This window comes from Lutra lutra, chromosome 8, assembly GCF_902655055.1.
Source record: "Lutra lutra chromosome 8, mLutLut1.2, whole genome shotgun sequence".
NCBI lineage: Eukaryota > Metazoa > Chordata > Mammalia > Carnivora > Mustelidae > Lutra > Lutra lutra.
In genome coordinates, this window is record NC_062285.1 from 30,013,908 (window position 1) to 30,035,730 (window position 21,823).

The following is a 21,823-nucleotide window of genomic DNA, read 5'->3' on the forward strand; positions in this document are numbered from 1 at the left end:
ATTCTATGTGCTGTAATCCCCTAGCATTGGAATTTTACAGTTCTCATTGATTAGTAAACTTAGTCTTGGCTGAATGTTTTTGCTGATCTGGGCTGGCGGGGGTGGGCTGTTGCTTTAATTCTCAAGTATTTTTGCCCCAGGTAGAATTGTACTGCCTTTGTCAGGGGGCCAGGCTAAATAATCTGCTCCAGTTTGCTCTTTGTGTTTTTGTTCCCTGAAGGCTTTCTGTACAGCTTTAGAGGATGAGAATGAAAATGGTGGTCTCCCAATCTCTGGTCCTGGAGCCAAGTGCATAGGGCCCCACTCCTCAGTGCACACTCTGAGAAAAGCAGTCAATCACCCCTTTCTCCCTGGTCTCTGTCTGCACTCCGTGCTTACCCAGCCTATGACTAAGCTTTTCTATCTCAGGCACACAACCCCATTTCACATCACCAAACCCTGCAGATGCCTGAGATGTACTCCTGCACTGCTCCTCCTGGGGAGGAAGGGAATTCTCCCAGATTCTGCCTTTTCCCTACTTGGAAAGCAGTTGCCTGACTTGCTGCAGGTCATGGTTTATGGAAAACTCAAGCTCAGAGGGCATTTGTGGACTTATTGTTTGCAGCCACCTTCCCTGCTCCGATGCCTGGGAGTTCTGCCACACTCATGCACCCCTGGTCTTCCAGTGACCCTGAGGATCCTGAGACCACACTGTCCCAGCAAGGGTTCCACCCCTGCTTAGCCACCTGAGTGATGTCCCTCACCAGAGTAGACTTCTAAAAGTTCTGATTTTGCAATCCACTGGTATATCACTTTCCAGTAGCTGGCTTATGGAGGCTCCCTCTCCCACAGGTTGTCTTCCCATATTCCTCAGATTCACTTCTAGCACCTCCTACATTGCAGAAAGTGGTCACTTTTCTGTTTGTAGGGTTGCAGCTATTCTTTTCTTAGATCTCTGGTTGAATTCACAAGTGTTCAGAATGATTTGATAGCTATTTAGCTGAATTCTTGGGACCAGATGACATTAAGGTCTCCTACTCCTCTGACACCTTGGACTCCTTCCCATCTCAATAATTTTTAAGTGTGTAGTCCAATAGTGTTAAGTTTATTCACATCATTGTGAAACTTATCTCCAGAACTTTTCATCTTACACAACTAGTATTCTATACTCATTAAATATCAGCTGCTCATTTTCTTCTCTCTTCAGCCCCTAGCAACCACCATCATACTTTATGTTTATAGTTTACCCTTGAACAACAGAGGATTTGGGGGGAACTGAACCTAAATATAGTCACAGACCTATGTATAACTTTTGAGTTTTCAAAAGATTAATTACACACAGCCTGCTGTGGACCAGCAAGTGAACCAAAAAATAAATAAATAAAGAGCCAATTAACTCATACTTTGTAGGTTGTATGTATTATATACCATATTTTTATAATAGTCTATAGAAAAGAATGTTATTAAGAAAATCACAAAGAAGATGAAATACATTTGCAATTCTGTGTATGTATAATATATATGTATTTAAAAATTTTTATTTGAATTCTAGTTAACATAGAGTATAAGATTGTATTCAGTAATAGAATTGAATGACTCACCACTTACATATAACGCCCAGTGCTCCACACAAATGTCTTCCTTAATTCCTGGCATCCATTTGGCCCATCACCCACCCACATGCCTCTATCAATCCTCAGTTTATACTCTAAGGGTCTCTTATGGTTTGTTTCCCTCTCTCTGTTTTTTTTTTTTTCCTCTTCCCATAATTTCATCTGTTTTTTTTCTTAAATTCCATATATAAGTGAAATCATATGGTAGTTGTCTTTCTCTGCCTGACTTATTTCATTTACCATAACACAGACTAGCTCCATCCATGTGATAACAAATGGCAAGATTTCATTATTTTTGATGACAGTAATATTCCTTAGGATATATACATCACATCTTTACCCATTCATCAGTTGATGGACATTTGGGCTCTTTCTATATTTTCACTATTGTTGATAATGCTTCTATACATGTGATCCTTCAGATCTGTATTTTTGTATCCTTTCGGTAAATACCTAGTAGTGCAACTACTACATCACAGGTAGTTGTAGTTTAACTTTTTGAGGAAACTCCATACTGTTTTCCATAGTGGCTGCACCAGTTTGCACCCCCACTAGCAGTGTAAGACAGTTTCCCTTTCTCTGTATCCTTGCCAACACCTGTTGTTTCCTGACTTGTTAAATTTAGCCATTCTGACTGGTGTGAGGTGCTATCTCATTGTAGTTTTGATTTATATTTCCCTGATGACAAATGATGTTGAGCATCTTTTCATGTGTCTCTTAGCCATCTGGATGTCTTTTTTTGAGAAATGTCTGTTCATGTCGACTTCTACCCATTTCTTAACTAGATTATTTGTTTTTTGGGTGTTGAGTTTGATAAGCTCTTTATAGATTTTGGGTACTAGCCCTTTACCTGATATGTCATTTGCAAATATCTTCTCCCATCCTGTAGACTGACTTTTAGTTTTGTTGATTGGTTCCTTCACCGTGCAGAAGCTTTTTATCTTGAATTGACAATCGTTCATTTTTGCTTTGTTTCCCTTGCTTCCAGAACTGTGTCTAGTAAGAAGTTTCTATGACCAAAGTCAAAGAGCTTGCTGCCTGAATTCTCCTCTAGGATTTTAATGGTTTCCTGTCTCACATTTAGGTCCTTCATCCATTTTGAATTTATTTTTGTACATGGTGTAGGAAAGTGGTACAGTTTTATTCTTTTGCATGTGGCTGTCCAGTTTTCCCAACACCATTTGTGGAAGGGACTGTCTTTTTTCCATTGGATATTCTTTCCTGCTTTGTCAAAGATTAGTTGACTGTGGTTGAGGGCCCATTTTCAGGTTTTCTGTTCTGTTCCATTGATCTGTGTGTCTGCTTCTGTGCCAGTACTACACTGTCTTGCTGACTACAGCTTTGTAATAGAGTTTGAATTATGGAATTGTGATGTCCCACTTTGCTTTTATTTTTCAACATTGCTTTGGCTATTCAGGGGTCCTTTGTGGTTCCATACAAATTTAGGATTGTTCTAGCTCTGTAAAAAAATGCTGGTGGCATTTTGATAGGGACTGTACTGAATGTGTAGATTGCTTTGGGTAGTTTAAATATTTTAACAATGTTTGTTCTGAGCACAGAATGCTTTCTTAGTTCCTATGTCCTCTTCAACTTCTTCCATAACTGTTTTATAGTTTCCAGAGTACAGATCTCTTACCTCTTTGGTTAAGTTTATTCCTATGTATGTTATGGGTTTTGGTGCAATTGTAAATGAAGATCATTTCCTTGATTTCTCTTTATGTTTATTCATTATTGGTATATGGAAATGCATCAGATATATGTATGTTGATATGTATCCTGCCACTTTATTGAATTCATGTATGAGTTCTAGCAATGTTTGGGTGGCGTCTTTAGGTTCTCTACATAGAGTATCACACTGTCTGCAAAGAGTGAAAGTTTGAATACTTCCTTGCTGATTAAGATGCCTTTTATTTCTTTTTTTTTTCCTTCTATTTCTTTTTGTTGTCTGATTGCTGAGGCTAGGACTTCTACTACTATGTTGAGTACAATGGTGATAGTGGACAGCCCTGCTGTGTTCCTTACCTTAGGGGAAAAGCTCTCATTTTTTTCCCCAGTTGAGCATGATATTCGCTGTGGGTTTTTCACAGATGATGGGTTTTTCATACATATTTGGGTATGTACTTCTATCCCTACACTGTGAAGAATCTTGATCAAGAGAGGATGCTGTACTTCGTCAAATGCTTTTTCAGTATCTATTGAGAGTATCATATGTTTCTTGTTCTTTCTTTTATTACTGTATAGTATCACATTGATTGATTTGCAGATGTTGAATCAACCTTGCAGCCCGGGAATAAATCCCACTTGGTCATGGTGAATAATCCTTTTAATGTACTGTAGGATCCTATTGGCTGGTATTTTGGTGAGAATTTCTGCATCCATGTTCATTAAGGATATTGGTCTGTAATTCTCCTTTTTGATGGGGTCTTCATCTGGTTTTGGGATCATGGTCATGCTGGCCTCATAAAATGAGTTTGAAGTTCTTCTTCCATTTCTATTTTTGGGGAACAGTTTCAGGAGAATAGGAATTAATTCTTCTTTAAATGCTTGGTAGAATTCCCCTGGGAAGCCATCTGGCTGTGGGCTCTTGTTTGTTGGGAGAGTTTTAATGAGTGCTTCAATCACCTTACTGGTTAGGGGTCTGTTCAGGTTTTCTGTTTCTTCCTGGTTCAGTTTTGGTAGTTTATACTTCTCTAGGAATGTATCCGTTTCTTCCAGATTGTCAAATTTGCTGATGTGTAGTTGCTCATAATATGTTCTTCTACTTGTTTGTATTTTTTTTTTTTTTTTTTTTTGGTGTTGGTTGTGATCTCTTCTCTTTCATTCATGATTTTCTTACTTTGGGTCCTTTCTCTTTTATTTTTGATAAGAGTGGCTAGGGGTTTGTCAGTCTTATTAATTCTTTCAAGGAACCAGCTCGTAGTTTTGTTGTCTATTCTACTGTTCTTTTGGTTTCTATTTCATTGATTTCTGCTCTGATCTTCATTATTTCTCTCCTCCTGCTGGGTTTAGATTTAGGTTTTTTTTTAGGTTTTTTCTTTCTCCAGCTCCTTTAAGTATAGGGTTAGGTTGTACTTGAGACCTTTGTTGTTTCTTGAGAAAGGCTTGTATAGCTATATACTTTCCTCTCAGGACCACCTTTGCTGAGACCCAAAGATTTTGAACAGTTGTGTTTTCATTTTCATTTGTGTCTATGAATTTTTTAAATTCTTTTTTAATTTCCTGGTTGACCCATTTATTCTTTAGTAGTAGGATGGTCTTTAGCCTCGATGGTGTATTTGAGTTCTTTCAAACTTTTCCTTGTGGTTGAGTTCTAGTTTCAACACATTGTGGTCTGAAACATGCAGGGAATGATACTAGTCTTTTGGTACTAGCTAAGATCTGATTTATGACCCAGGATGTGATCTATTCTGGAGAATGTTACATGTGCACTAGAGAAGAATGTCTTTTCTGTTGTTTGGGGATGGAATGTTCTAAATATATCTATGATGTCCATTTGTCCCAGTGTGTCATTTAAGGCTTTTATTTCCTTGTTGATCTTTTGCTTCGATGATCTGTCCATTTCAGTGATGGAGGTGTTAAAGTCCCCTATTATTATTGTGTTATTATTGATGTGTCTTTGATATTGTTATTGATTGGTTTATGTAATTTACTGCTACCATTTTAGAGACATTGATATTTTAAATTGTTAGATCTTCTTGTTGGACAGACCCTGTAAGTATGGTATAGTGTCTTTCCTCATCTCTTATAATCTTTGACTTAAAATCTAATTTGTTTTATGTAAGGATTGCCACTGCAGCTTTCTTTTGATGTTCATTGGCATGGCAAGTTGTTTTCCACCCCCTCACTTTAAATCTGGAGGTGTCTTTGAGTCTAAAATGAGTTTCTTGGAAATAGCATATCAATGGGTCTTGTGTTTTTTAACCCATTATGATACCCTATGTCTTTTGATTTGGACATTTAGCCCACTTACATGCAGGGTAACTATTGAAAGATCTGAATTTGGTGCCATAGTATTGCTTGTAAGGTGACTGTTACTGTCTAATGTCTCTGTTCCTTTCTGGTCTGTTACTTTTAGGCTCTCTCTTTGCTTAGAGGACCCCTTTCAATATTTCCTGTAAGGATGCTTTGATGTTTGCAAATTCTTTTAGTTTTGTTTGTCCTGTTCCAGCTCTTTGAAAAATGCCAGTGGAATTTTGATCAGGATGGCATTGAAATATAGATTGCTCTAGGTAGTGTATTTAATAATGTTTATTCTTCCAATCCATGAGCATGGAATGGTCTTCCATCTTTTTGTGTCTTCTTCAATTTCTTTCATGAGTGTTCTGTAGGTCCTCGAGTATAGATCCTTTACCTCTTAGGTTTATTCCCAGGTATCTTGTAGTTCTTGGTGCTATAGTAAATGGCATTGATTCTCTAATTTCCTTTCTATATTTTCATTATTAGTGTATAAGAAAGCAACTGTTTTCTGTACATCGATTTTGTATCCTGCCACATTACTGAATTGCTCTATGACTTCTAGTAGTTTGGGAGTGGAGTCTTTTGGGTTTTCCCTCTGTGAAGAGAGAGTTTGACTTCTTTGCCAATTTGAATACCTTTTGTTTGTTCTGGAAGCTTCTTATCTCTCCTTGAGAGAGATATCAATGACAGCCTAGCTGGATATAGTATTCTTGGCTGCATATTTTTCTCATTTAGAGCTCTGAATATATCTTGCCAGTCCTTTCTGGCCTGCCAGGTCTCTGGCAAACACAAATGTGAGACAGAAGGGCCATGGAGATGGGCAGAGTGGGTGGCATGTTGGAAGACACCCTCCCCAAAGGCATTCTATTTTCATGTCCTCCTTAAAGATAGAGACCTTATTGTATCCTGATAGAAGAATGTCATCATGATGATCTCGTGGTGAATGCCAAAGCATTCTAGTAGCTGAAATGTCCTACCAGTTTTGGGGCCTCCTTTGTATTTATTAGAGCTTAAAGAAACTAAAGCTTAGCAATTATCTCCTATGGAATGAGACATACTGCCCCTTCCCAGTTTACTCCCAGAGATTTTACTTGGATACCAGGTCCTTGTGCCTTTTTTTTTTTTTAATTAATGACTGAGACTTGTTACCACAGGTGAGTCCATGTGCCTTCTGTTTTTGTTGGGTAGTACCATTTTCTAGGTTCAGTGGAGGGTATCAGTATTTCTGGAGGGTATCAGTATATAGTGGAAGGCTGAAAGACATTCTGAATGAGGGAGTCTTCAGTGACACACTTCACAAAGTGCCATTGTTCCTAAGTTTAATAAGATTACTGCCTTTATGTGAGAGGTAACCTATCCATGGTTTCTTTGAGTCACTAGGCAAAGTGATCCTGGGGGTCCTACATATTTTTTAATTAAAGAAAAATTCACTGCATTATAGGCTGTCATCAGTGCCAGGGACATGTTTAGATCTAGCAGTTGTAATTGCAGGCAACTCCACATGCAGGGTCTACACAATTTTTGGTAAACAACTACTTTGTTTTCTGGTTTATCTTTCCTGTGTTTATTTTTCTAAAGGTATTTATTTTCTTTTTCCGTTTCATTTTTTTCCCAAAAGTATACTTGATAGCTTCCCATTTGCATTTTTTCCCACATAACCTTACCTCATAGTGATCCTTTCAAGTTGGGTTTTAGTGATTTTTTTTTAAATTACTTTTAGAACTGCATGTATAACTCTTTGTATCACTTGTACATCATAGTTGATGTTACTTTGCTATTCAACCAATCTCATATTCTTATATATTTGGGTGCCTTTGAGTATTTTACAATTATAAATACAGTATAATGAATAATCTTATATGTATACATTTTCACTGTTAAGTCTATGAATATATATTAACCTAAACTATAAGTAACCAAAAGGTAGGGACTAATATTAAATATATTCTATGCCAAGAAATATTTGTGAAATAATGAAGTAGTCAATTACTTCATTATTTCTACTTCAACACACACACATTAAAATTCTTCTCACCATAATGCTAGTTCTAGCATTATGGTAATTTACTTATATTTTCTATTTATAAAAGTGAGAGAAAATACTGCCATATACTTGTTGTAAATTTGATTTCTAGAGCTGTCACAATGGATCCATTTTTTTGGTTAGTGAATAATAATAAATGTATCTCTTTATGTAGCTCACGATGATGTACCAGACAAAAACCTTATGTTAAAGCATGAGGACTCAAAGTCAAAAACAGAAATGCAAGTAAAGAAACAAAGAAGTACCCGAAATGAAACACTTATTAGTAAATATAATATAGATAACTCTAAATTATTTTAAATTATATTCATCAGATCTTTTTATTTGGTCCATGAATATGTATTTGGGCATATATTTTATAGAAATTTGTGTACTTTGATTCAAAGTGTGAATATCCTAAGACAAAGAACAAAAGCAAAACTATTGATAACTTCTGGTTGGAATTGCTTGTATTGAGTCTATTTCATAGTCATGGGTCATATGCTCAGTATCCACTGAAGCCCCAAAATAGATTATTTCTTTCTAATTCTTTCTTAAAGGGTGTATGTCTTTCAGCTAGCTACTTCTAGAAATGATGGATTCAGAAGTCTAACAGAAGCCTCTGAACTAGGACAGTGTTTTTTCTCCTTAAACTCCAAGTGGTGAATAGAAAGATTGTTGAGATCTGTAACTCAAAAAGAAAAATAGATCAAAGGGGCCCAGAGGATGGATAGCCTCAGTGGCTTGTTTGAGGGCTTCTAGGTCATTGTTCTGGTTGTGGATCCATTAAAAGTAAATGGCCTTTCTTATAACTCCATTGATGGGAGGCATTGAGAATACAAAGTAGGTGAGTAGTTAGATCAATCATCAGATCTCCTTTATAATTGTCAGAACAGAGAGTGCCAAAGCCAGTCTTCTCTTATGGAATGAGACACCATACCCCTTGTAGATCATGGCCAGGAATTTCACTGGGTAGTAGGTACTTGAACTTTATAAAAATAGTCCATCAAGTGTACCATCTAGGCATCAGCAGGGTGTCCAGTCCTTGATGGTTAGCTCCTTGTCTGGACCCAATAGGATGCTATTTTGAATAGCAGAGGAGGCTATTCCTCCTTCTGGTAGTGGGGATCTTTTCCAGGTTATGATCTCTGTATTGATGACAAATAGAAAATTTAGATAGCTTTGTGGAAGGATGTGAGTGATGAGTTGTACCCTTTCCTCATAAGGAGAACTGATCCTAATAATTCCCATCTAGAGGGATACTGAAAAGGATTGCAGTATCAGTTGCTGCATAACAAGTTCCCACACTCTGGACAATAGTTTCTACAACAGTCACAGTGTCAGTAGTAGCAAGCGCTGTCCTATGGATTGAATGACCAAACTCAATTGAGTATCTATAAACTCAAGGCCAGGCACATGAACCAACTTATTTATTGAATGCAGATATAGTTTCAAGCAGATTTAGCTGCCTTAAGCTCAACAAAGAAGGCAGCTTTTTTCTTCTTTCCCAGGAAGATTTTTGGGAGTCAAAGGTGCTAGGTGCTGGCAATTAGGTAGGTTCACAGTCTTCTTATGCCCCTCCAAAATGGCTCTAACTGCAGAAATTTCCATCAGGGCTTGGAAGAATGTGAGTGTAGTTGCATATAGATGATATATCTCTAATAATAATAAATTTATTTGTTGGTACTATAATAATGGAATTTTTTGTTGACTCAAGGGGACCCAAAGCCTGGTCTGGGTAAGTTCCATTGGTGTTTGCCTCAGACCCCAAACCAGACAGCATTATTTGTATTCTTGTCATCTTGATGTCAAAGGTTGTGATTACAACCACGCCTGTACCACTATTAAAAAGGGATTAAGAAATGCAGTTGTCCAGGGAGGGACACCTGGGTGGCTCAGTTGGTTAAGATTCTGCCTTTGGCTCAGGTCATAATCCTGTGGTCCTGGGATCAAGCCCCTTGTTGGGCTATCCCATAAGCAGTGAGTCTGCTTGTCCCCTTGCCCTCCCTCCACACACTCATGCTTCCTCTCTTTTTCTCTCTCTCAAACAAAATCTTTAAAAAAAGAAAGAAATACAATTGTACACCATTTTTGAGTTAATTTCTTTCCTTAGCAGAGGTCCATAGGTATCCACTGGGTACATCAGGTTGTGGCCTACCCCCTAGTCATTTTCATTTTTGAAAGCTGAGAGTGCAGAGTAAAAATTGGCTGGCCTCTTTGACTCATGTTAAGATTCAATGGAAGGATATTTGGGCTATTTCCATAATTTGGCTATTGTTTATAACACTGCTATACACATGGGAGTGCATATATTCCTTCAAATCAGTGTTTTTGTATCCTGTGGGTAAATACCTAGTAGTACAATTGCTGGATAGTAGGCACATTCTCTTTTTAAATTTTGAGGAACCTCCATACTGTTTTCTGGAGTGCCTGCACCAGTTTGCATTCCCACCAACAGTGTACAAGTGTTCCTCTTTTTCCACATCCTCACCAATATCTGTTGTTTTCTGTGTTGTTAATTTTAGCCATTATGACAGGTGGGAGGTGATATCTCATTATAGTTTTGATTTGTATTTCCCTGATGATGAGTGATGTTGAGCATCTTTTCATGTGTCTGTTAGCCATCTGGATGTCTTCTTTGGAAAAATGTCTGTTCATGTCTGCTGCCCATTTCTAGACTGGATTATTTTGGGGGGGGTGTTGAGTTTGATAAATTCTTTATAGATTTTGGATACTAAACCTTTATCAAATGTCATTTGCAAATATATTCTTCCATTCTGTAAGGTGCCTTTTAGTTTTTTTGATTGTTTCCTTCATCATGCAAAAGCTTTTTATTTTGATGAAGTCCCAAATATTTATTTTTGCTTTTGTTTCCCTTGCCTTTGGAAATATATCTAGTAAGATGTTGCTATGGCCCTTGTCAAAGAGGTTACTGTGTTCCCCTCTAGGACTTTGATGGTTTCATGTCTCACAGTTAGGTCTTTAATCCATTTTGAGTTAATTCTTGTGTATGTTGTAAGGAAGTGCTCTAGTTTCATTCTTCTGAATGTTGCTGTTCAGTTTTCCCAATACCGTTTGTTGAAGGTACTGTATTTTTTCCATTGGATATTTTTTCCTGCTTTATTGAAAATTAATTGGCCAAATTATCATATGTTCATTTCTGGTTTTCTGTTCTGTTGATATATGCATCTATTTTTGTACACATAGATCGTGTCCTGACCTTTTCTCAGATTGTGCAGGTGTAGCTGCCCAATTACCATTTTTACTCACTTTTTCTGTTGGTGAGCAGTTGCTATCTTGATGGTCACTACTATTCCATGCCCATAAAATTGTCAGTTAAGAACTAAACTGTGTGGTAGACCAGTTGACTGGGCCTCATGAAGAAGTTTAATTGAGCTTGACATAAGACAGTTGTGGCACAAATGAACCTAGAAATCTGAGTCTAGTTTAAAATCTCATCCTCAGTTCATCAGGGTAGACCCGAGGGACTACCAGGGTGATACTTGGAGGCCACTATCGTCTCCAAAAAGTGATCCAAATGTTTTTCAGTGGAGGAATCTCTTCATGAATGGGCTTTATTTCAGAGGCCAAATAGTACCCAGCTGAGGAGGAAGACAGTCTCAGAGACAGTTTCATTCACTTCCTTTCCTCAACTTCTGTGGGCAACATGGCTGCTGTCCAGGCTCTACAAGAAGGAATTTTATATTAATAAGCCCTGTAGATTGCCAATCTCCCTCACTGAGTTTAAAAATATTATTTCTTGTATTGTGGAGGGGATATACCAAGTCTCTAAGGTCTTTTAAGGTCGCTGGATCAAGCTCACTTCTCCTCTCCATCTCCCAGTGTCCTCCGTGTTATTCCTTACACTGCACAAGTAATTGAAACCATATGATAATTGACTCTCTCTGCTTGACTTACTTCACTCAGCATAATCTCTTCCAGTCCTGTCCATGCTGATACAAAAGTTGGGTATTCATCCTTTCTGATGGAGGCATAATACTCCATTATGGACCATATCTTCTTTATCCATTCAGCCATTGAAGGGCATCTTGGTTCTTTACACAGTTTGACAACTGTGGCCATTGCTGCTATGAACATTGGGGTACTGGTGGCCCTTCTTTTCACTACATCTGTATCTTTGGGGCAAATACCCACTTGTGCAATTGCAGGGTCATAGGGAAGCTCTATTTTTAATTTCTTAAGGAATCTCCACACTGTTTTTCAAAGTGGCTGCACCAAATTGCATTCCCACCAACAGTATAAGAGGGTTCCCCTTTCTCCACATCCTCTTCAACACCTGTTGTTCTTGTCTTGTTAATTTTGGCCATTCTGAGTGGAGTAAGGTAGTATCTCAATGTGGTTTTGATTTGAATTTCCCTGATGGCTAATGATGATGAACATTTGTTCATGTGTCTGTTAGCCCTTTGTATGTCTTCTTTGGAGAAGTGTCTGTTCATCTTCATGTCTTCTGCCCATTTTTTGATGTGATTATCTGTTTCGTGTGTGTTGAGTTTGAGGAGTTCTTTATAGATTCTGGATATCAGCCCTTTGTCTGTAGTGTCATTTGCAAATATCTTCTCCCATTCTGTGGGTTGCCTCTTGGTTTTGTTGACTGTTTCCTTTGCTATGCAGAAACTTTCTCCTGATAAAGTCCCAAAAGGTCATTTATGCTTTTGTTTCCTTTGTGTTTGGAGACATGTCTTGAAAGAAGTTTCTGTGACCAATGTCAAAGAGGTTATGCCTATGCTTTCCTCTCGGATTCTGATGGATTCCTGCCTCACATCGAGGTCTTTTAACCATTCTGAGTTTATCTTTGTGTATGGGGTAAGTTTCATTCTTCTCTACATGGCTGTCCAATTTTCCCAGCACCATTTATTGAATAGACTGTCTTTTTTCTACTGTATATTTTTTCCTGCTTTGCTGAAGATTATTTGACCATAAAGTTGAGGGTCCCTATCTGGGTACTCTACTCTGTTCCACTGGTCTATGTGTCTGTTTTTGTGCCAGTACCATGCTGTCTTGGTGATCAGCTTTGTAGTAAAGCTTGAAATCAGGCAACGTGATGCCTCCAGTTTTGTTTTTTTTTTTTTCAACATTTCCTTAGCAATTTGGGGTCTCTTCTGGTTACATACAAATTTTATGATTTAGATACAGCATCTGTTCCTGATTAAAATGCTTCAAAGTATAGGGATAAAGGGAATATTCCTCAACTTCATAAAATCTATCGAAAAACCCACAGTGAATATCATCCTCAATGGGGAAAAGCTGACAGCCTTTCCTTTGAGATCAGAAACATGACAAGAATGTCCACTCTCACCACTGCTGTTCAACATAGTACTAGAAGTCCTAGCAACAGCAATCAGACAACAAAAAGAAATAAAAGATATTCAAATTGGCAATGAAGAAGTCAAACTCTCTCTCTTCACAGATGACATGATACTTTATATGGAAAACCCAAAGTCCCTACCCCAAACTACTAGAACTCATACAGCAATTCAGTAATGTGGTGGGATACAAAATCAATGTACAGAAATCAGTTGCTTTCTTATACACTAACAATGAAAATATAGAATGGGAAATTAGAGAATGGATTCTATTTACTATAGCACCAGGAACCGTAAGATACCTAGGAGTAAACCTAATCAAAGAGGGGAAAGATCTGTACTTGAGGAACTACAGAACACTCATGAAAGAAATTGAAGAAGACACAAAAAGCTGGAAGACCATTCTATGCTCATGGATTGGAAGAATAAACATTGTTAAAATGTCTATACTGCCTAGAGCAATCTATATTTCAATGCCATCCTGACCAAAATTCCACTGGCATTTTTCAAAGAGCTGGAACAAACAATCATAAAATTTGTAGGACCTTATCACTTTTGCAGATGATCCAGTAGTATCCCTCAAAAGAGTCTTAAAGACTTACTAGCTCCTCCCAAAGTGCTCCTTCCAGAAAGGAATTTACTTTATTGTTGACTATGACAGTTTGTCAGAGAAAAATCTGCCAGTTTTGACTTTGTCAAGTTGTAGCAATTTTACTTTATCAAAAGTAGCAATTAAACTTTTATTCACTTACTACAATACTATAAACAAGAGCCTAAAGAGGAAAAGACCCCAGCTATACCAAGGTTTCATTCTCTCCACAGAACAAACTAGGAAAGGGTCAGATGGGAGTGAGGTTTGGGGGAAGATCATCTCATAGCTGTAAGAGCCTCAAACACAAGGTTCTTCGTTTTTGAACCCAAGAGCCTTGCAGATGTTGATGAAGGATGGCTAGGAGGATAGAAGTTCTAAATATTGAGTTGAAAATGAGAAAAGTATCTTCAAATTCCCCTAGTACAGTCATCTGTTGCGAAGTGCCTGAAAAGTACAATGTATTAGCTGACTCCTCCCATTTTCACAAAGAGCCTCTAATGGAGGTACCTGGCATAGAGATGCAAAATGCATAAGTGCAAGGCATGGGTTGATCTTAGTCCTTTATGGAAACTACCTCCAGTTTCCAAAGTTCACTGGCTATGCATTAAACTTCATGTTGGGTGACAAGTTTCCCCCCCATGAGTACTGCCAGGTAGAGATTTTTGTTCTGTCTTTTAAAAATTTCTCTTCTTTCTAAATCATAAGATTGAGTACAGATTATCCCTTTTTCTCCCTTTTGTTATTGTCTCCTAGAAACCCATCTAAGTCAGTTTATAAAGATCTTTATCACATTAGTCATGAAAATTTATACCATGGCATAGTTGATGGGATAGAACTTAGTTTATTCAGGCAGTTTCCTATATTTGGACATTTTATGAGATTTTGAATATTTTGCAATGAAAAATAATGTGGCTATGATAATGTACCTATAAATTTTCACTTTTGTCTTATTAATATGCATTAACCTAAAGTATAAATAACACAAAATTAGACAAAAGAACATTTTTAATGCAAGAAATGTTCATGAATTAAGGAGATAGCTACAACACTTACCCATTAAAAATCCTCATCACATTTTCATGTCAGATTTTACATTATAGTAATTTATTTATAGATGTTCATGTGAAAGAAAGTGCTGCTATAGATGTTATGTTTGAAACTTAAGAATTTTCACAATAGATCTGTTTTTCTATTTAGTGCTTTAAATGCATCTCTTTATGTAGTTCATGATAATATGACAGATGGAAATCCTGTGCTTGAGCATCAAGAGTCAACGTCAAAAATCCAATTGCAAGTAAAGGAACAAAAAATTGCTAAAGGGGAAAGACTCACTAGTAAGTATAATAATTATACATCACTAAATTATTTTTAAATTAATCATACCAAATGATGGTTTTTCTGTGGTTCATGAATATGTGTATGAGCATATATTTTGTAGAAAATTTACTACACTTTGATTTAAAATATCCTAATTGGAGAACAAAGTCAAAGTATTCATAACTTTTGTTGGTTTTTGGATGTAAGACTATTTCACATCCATGGGTCATGTGCTCATTATCCACTAAGGCCCAACAACAGATCGATAGTATCTCAAGGAGTATATACCCTTGAGGCAGATGTTGGTTTCAGTAGCCCAACAGTCACCTCTGACTTGTGGCATTGTCCTTCTGTCATAGACTCAAATTGGTAGAGACTTTGGTGAGAACCACAACTCAAAAGTCAAATGTGGATCAAAGGAACTAAACAAAAAGGGGGCCTGATGGGCCTGTTGAAGGAGCTATAATGCATCCTGTTGATTGGGACCCACTCAAAGGTAGAAGCCTTTTTGGTAACCTCATAGATGGATGCCATTGAGATGCCTGCATGGGTAATATGAGAGTATCAGTAGCTGAATAGTCCTACCAATTGCTGGGCCTCCTTTGTATTTGTTGGGCTAGAGAAGGAAAAAAGAAACTTGACTCCTTGGAGCTTCACGTGAGAAAGGTACTCTTTTCCATTTTGCTCCCAAGTATTTTACTTGAGTTTTTGGTTCTTGTACCTTGTATATATTCATGGTCCAGCTGTGTTGCTGCATGCGAGTCATTACAGTATCTAGTCCTTGTGGGTAGTGCTCTAGTTTGGGTCCAGAGGAGAATATTAGTGGAAGGTTAGTACTTGATCTAGAAGAAGGGCTTTTTTTTTTTTTTTTCATGTTTTGGGCTTATGGAAGGACAGTAAAAGTATATTATAAGCCATTCCACGTAAGGTAAACTTATGATCCTAATTAACCTGTGTGAACAGGGATGCTAGGACGGGCATTTGTGATAGCAATTGTTACATACCTATTTCACTCAGTCTGGGCAGTAAACCTCTGTGAAGGTCACAATTCCAAGTGACACCACATCGAGTTCTGTACTGTGGTGGTGAGCTGACTATAATCAATTGTGTCTCTAGGCACCCAAGGCCTTACACACAGAATGAAAAGGCTTATGAATAGAAAAAAATGTCATGGAGGACTTCTGTTTCATTAAACTTACCAATGAAGGCAAATATTTTTTTTTTGCTCCCCCAGGTAGTTGTTTTTGGATGGCAAAGGTCCAAGGCACTAGTAGCCTGGTAGGTTTATAGCTTTATATATGCCAAACTAAAATGGTCCTAAAATATAGCAGTTGCCACTAGGGCTTAGGGGTAAAAGTGAGTCAGATATATGTAGAAAATACATCTATACATTCAATAATGGAAGCCACAGCAATGGAGATTTTTAGTGGTCTGTAGGGACATACCCCTCGTTGAGTTTTAAGGGTCTCATTTGGTGAACTCAAACCCAAAGCAATTGGACATTATCTATTTCCCCCTCATCCTAGTGTCAGTGGCTACCGAGATCATAATCATATGTATATCAATGTCCAAAAGTCCTAGAAATTCAATTCTCATCCACCTTCCCATTGAAGTATGACCTAAGCATACATCCTTATGTCTCAGTCAGGGATATAGGGACCTCGACCTAACTCTGGTTCTTGTTTGTATTGAAAGTTGAAAGATTGGATAGAAGTAGGTGATGTGGGAAGGAGAGGTCTCTGGTTATCTCAAGGTTTACTGAGAAGTGCAGAAGGAAGAACACTTGTGTTAATCATAGATATCATCACCATTTGGCTTCTAGTGTGGCTATTGGTTGGGTCATTTATGGACAACTATCTGGTGATGAATTCTTTTTTTTTTTTTTTTTTAAGATTTTATTTATTTATTTGTCAGAGCGAGAGAGGGAGAGAGAGCGAGCACAGGCAGACAGAATGGCAGGCAGAGGGAGAAGCAGGCTCCCTGCCAAGCAAGGAGTCTGATGTGGGACTCGATTCCAGGACGCTGGGATCATGACCTGGGCCGAAGGCAGCTGCTCAACCAACTAAGCCACCCAGGCGTCCCTGGTGATGAATTCTTGATGGAGAGTCCATTAATGTCATCCTTGAGACTCCCCTGTTGGGTTACCAGACCCAGAGATTTCCTTGATTGTTAAGAAGTAGGTTCCTGGGGCGCCTGGGTGGCTCAGTGGGTTAAGCTGCTGCCTTCGGCTCAGGTCATGATCTCAGGGTCCTGGGATCGAGTCCCACATCAGGCTCTCTGCTCAGCAGGGAGCCTGCTTCCCTCTCTCTCTCTGCCTGCCTCTCTGTCTACTTGTGATCTCTGTCTGTCAAATAAATAAATAAAATCTTAAAAAAAAAAGAAGTAGGTTCCTGATTAACATATTTTAAGTCACTCCTTTCACTAGTCAAACTTTTTATCTTAACATTAGCTGGTTTTTTCCTTGCCCTGAAATTTGTCAGTTAAGATCCAGGTTGTCTTGTAAGCCAACAGATATAACTTCATAAGGAGGTTTAATGGAGCTAGAAACCAGCAAATATGGCACAAATGACCCTGTAAATCTGAGGCTAGTTAACAGTATCATTACCTACTTACTGCTCTTGCTCCCCATTGTTTAACAAAAGGGCCATCAAAGTGGCTAATTGGACATCTTGTAGGTGGCTATAAAGGTGGTCCAAACAACATTTTTGGTGTTAGGATGCTTAACATGGGTGGGCCAAACCTGAGAAAGGAGTGTATCTGGTATTCATCTTATTGCCTTACCCCGCTTCCTTGTCTTCCTTGAGCAAGTGACCACTGTGAGGGCACTCTGAATGAGTGGCTCTGTTGTGATGTATTCCCTCACTAAGTTTCACAAGTTACCTCCTTAATGATTAAGGCAAACTACCCCATATTATATTACCTCTTGAGCTCACTGGAAAAGCAATTTTGAAGGTTCGTTAAAAATGGGCCTCAGAAATTTACTACATCATAGGTTGTTCATTAGTGCTAGGGATATTCTTAGACTAACAGTAGTTTAGTGCAATTCAGCAAGCATGGTTTACAATGACTTTGGAAAAAAACCCTGTCTTTTTTCCTCATTTATCTCTCATGTTTCATTTTATAAAGGTATATACATTAAAATTTTCTTTCTGTTCTTTATTAAAAGAGAATTCACTAGATAACCTATCAGTTTTTTTTAGAATAAAACCCACATTTAATTCTCTATCAGTTTTTTAATCCACTTAACATTATAACCTAGAAATTACTCCCAATTTGATGAGATCCTTTTTTCTTTCCTTTTATAATTGCATGTACAGTTGTTTGGACCATATTATATACCATAATCAATATTACCATAGTTTATACTATATACTTTAGCTTATCAAACTAATCTCCTATGTTTGTACATTTATGTGATTTTGAGCATTTTGCAATTACAAATATGCTGTAATGAATAAACTTGTACATACATATTCTCATTGCTTGGTCTATAATTGTGTTTTAATATAAAGTATTAAGAAAACTAGAAACTAAATTTAAACATTTGAGAACTATGAATATTAATAAAATAATGAGATACTTTCGATATATATCCATTAAAACTCTTCTTACTATTTTCATATTGGATCTAGAATTAAGATAATTTACTTACAACTTTTTAAAAATATAAGAAAATATTTCTATACATTTTTCAATAATTTGAAAGTATAGAATCTCACAATATATTTGTTTTTCCATTTATTGAACTAAATGTCACTCTTTATGTAGCTCACAATAAAGTACCAGAAAATTTTATGCTTGAGCCTCAAGATTCAATGTCAAAAACCCATCTGCAAGTAAAGAAAAAAAGAACTTCTAAAGGGGAAAGAGTCAGTAGTAAGTATAGTAATTGTAGATAACTTTTTAAAAATATAAATTCAATTATCCAACATACAGTATATACTTGTGTCAGATGAAGTGTTCAATTATTTCTCAGTTGCATATAACACCCACTGCTCATCACATCATGTGCCCTCCTTAATGCCCATCACCAAATTACCTCATCACTCCACCAACCTCCCCTCCAGCAACCCTCAGTTTGTCCCTTATAGTTGAGTCTTTCATGGTTTTTCACCCTCTCTAATGACTTCCCATTCAGTTTTTCCTCCCTTACCCTATGATCCTCTGTGCTGTTTCTTATATTCCACATATGAGTGAAACCATATGGTAATTGTCTTTTTCTGACTGGCTTATTCCACTCAACATAATATCTTCCAGTTTCATTCACGTCAGTGTAAATGGTAAGTATTCAACCTTTCTGATGGCTGAGTAATATTCCATTATATGTATGAACCACATCTTCTTTATCCATTCATCAACGAGATGTCCATGTTGAAGGACATCTCGGTTCCTTCCATAGTTTGGCTATTGTGGAGATTGCTACTATGAACATTGGGGTGCAGGTGCCCCTTTGGATCACATTTGTATCTCGGGGTAAATCCCTAGTAGTGTAATTGCTGGGTCATAGGGTAGCTCTATTTTTAATGTCTTGAGGAACCTCCATACTGGTTTTCAATGTGGCTATACCAGCTTGTGTTCCCACCAACAGTATAAGAGGGTTCTCCTTTATCCATATCCTTGCCAACATTTGTTGTTGCCTGTCTTGTTAATTTTAGTGATCCAGACAGGTGTAAGGTGGTATCTCATTGTGGTTTTGATTTGTATTTCCCTGATGGCTAGTGATGAACATTTCTCATGTGTCTGTTAGCCATTTGTAAGTCTTCTTTGGAGAAGTCTCTGTTCATATCTTCTGCCCATTTCTTTACAGGACTTTCTGGGTTTTTTGGGTGTTGAGTTTGAGAAGTTCTATAGATCTTGGATATGAGTCCTTTATCTGTAATGTCATTTGTAAATATCTTCTCCCTTTCCATGGGTTGCCTCCTGGTTTTGTTGACTGTTCCCTTTGCTGTGCAGAAGCTTTTTCTCTTGATGGAGTCCCAAATTTCATTTTTGCTTTTGTTTTCCTTGCCTTTAGAGACATGTCTTGACAGAAGTTGCTATGGCCAGTGTCAAAGAGTTACTATGTTCTTCTCTAGGATTTTGATGGATTCCTTTATCACAGTGAGGACTTTCATCCATTTTGGTTTATCTTTGTGTATGGTGTATGAGAATGGTCCAGCTTCATTTTTCTGCATATGGCTGTCCAACTTTCCCAGCACCATTTATTGAAGAGATTGTCTTTTTTCCATTGGATGTTCTTTCCTGCTTTGTTGAAGATTAGTTGACCATAGAGTTGAGGGTCCATCTCTGGGCTCACTATTCTGTTCCATTGATTTATGTTTCTGTTTTTGTGTCAATAGCATGCTGTCTTGATGATTACAGCTTTGTAATATAGCTTGAAGTCAGCATTGTGATGCCACCATCTTTGGTTTTCTTTTTCAACATTCCCCTATTCAGATTCTTTTCTGGATGCATACAAATTTTAGAATTGTTTGTTCCAGCTCTGTGAAAAGTGTTAATGGTATTTTGATAGGGCGTGCCTTCAAAGTGTAGATTGCTCTGAGCTGCATAGACATTTTTAAAAAATTTTTTAAATATATTTTCAGCGTATCAGTATTCATTGTTTTTGCACCACACTCAGTGCTCCATGCAATATGTGCCCTCTCCAATACCTACCACCTGGTTCCCTCAACCTCCCACCCCGCCCCTTAGGACCCTCAGATTGTTTTTCAGAGTCCATAGTCTCTCATGGTTCACCTCCCCTTCCAACTGCATAGACATTTTAACAATGTTTATTTTTCCAATCCATGAGCATGGAATGTTTTTCTATCTCTTTGTGTCTTCCTCCATTTCTTTCATAAGTGTTCTGTAGTTTCTAGAATATAGATCCTTTACCTCTTCGGTCAAGTTTATTCTTAGTTATCTTATGGGTTTTGGTACTATTGTAAATGGAATAGATTCATTAATTTATCTTTCTTCTGTGTCATTGTTAGTTTATAGAAATGCTACTATTTCTGAGTATTGATTTTGTATCCTGCCATATTGCCAAATTGTTGTATGAGTTCTAGTAATTTAAGGTGGAGTCTTTTGGGTTTTCCACATAAAGTATCATGTTATCTGTGAAGAGAGAAAGTTTGACTTCTTTTTTGCCAATTTGAATGCCTTGTATTTCTTTTTGTTGTCTGATTGCTAAAGCTAGGACTTCTATTAATGCTGAACAATAATGGTGAGAGTGCAGTGCACATCTCAGTTTTTCCCCATTGAGAATGATTTTTGCTGTGGGTTTTTCACAGGTGGTTTTTATGATACTGAGATATGTTCCATCTATCCCTGTACTGTGAAGAGTTTTAATCAGGAAAGGATGCTGTATTTTGTCAAATGCTTTTCCTGCACCTATTGAGAAGATCATATGGTTCTCATCCTTTTCTTTATTAATGTGATTTATCATGTTAGTTGAAAGTTTGATTTCTTCTTTGCTGATCTGAATGCCTTTTATTTCTTCTTCTTGTCTGCTTGCTGAGGCTAGGACTTCTAGTATTATGTTGAACAACAGTGGTGAGAGTGGGCATCCCTGTCATGTTCCTGATATTAGGAGAAAATATCTCAAATTTTCTCCATGAAGAATGGTATTTGCTGTGAGCTTTCGGTAGATTGTTTTTATGATATTAAGGTTACTCCCTCTGTCACTATTCTGTGGAGAGTTACAGCATCCAAGAAAGGATACTGTAATTTTGTCAAATGTTTTTTCTGCATCAGTTGAAAGGATTATATAATTCTTGTCTTTTCTTTTATTAATGTGATGTATCATGTTAATTGATTAGTAAATGTTTATCCACACTTAACAGTCCAGAAATAAATCCCAGTTGGTCATGGCAAATAAACCTTTTCATGTAATGTTGGATCCTGTTGACTAGTATCTTGGTGAGAATTTTGGCATCCCTGTTCAACAGGGATATTGGTCTCTAATTCTCCTTTCTCCTTTGTCTGGTTTTGTGATCAAGGTAATCTGGCTTCATAGATAGAGTATGGAAGTTTTCCT

The 21,823-nt window shown here is 37.4% G+C and overlaps 1 protein-coding gene across 1 annotated transcript in view; it reads left to right on the forward strand.

Annotated features, from left to right (window-relative positions):
- CCDC7 (coiled-coil domain containing 7) overlaps positions 1-21,823 on the forward strand; it is a 404,782-nt gene that overhangs the window by 229,666 nt on the left and 153,293 nt on the right. Inside the window, exons 23-25 of the mRNA XM_047741462.1 lie at positions 7,748-7,858; positions 14,712-14,822; positions 18,574-18,681. Coding sequence (XP_047597418.1) covers positions 7,748-7,858; positions 14,712-14,822; positions 18,574-18,681 — 330 coding nt within the window. The remainder of the gene's footprint in view (positions 1-7,747; positions 7,859-14,711; positions 14,823-18,573; positions 18,682-21,823) is intronic.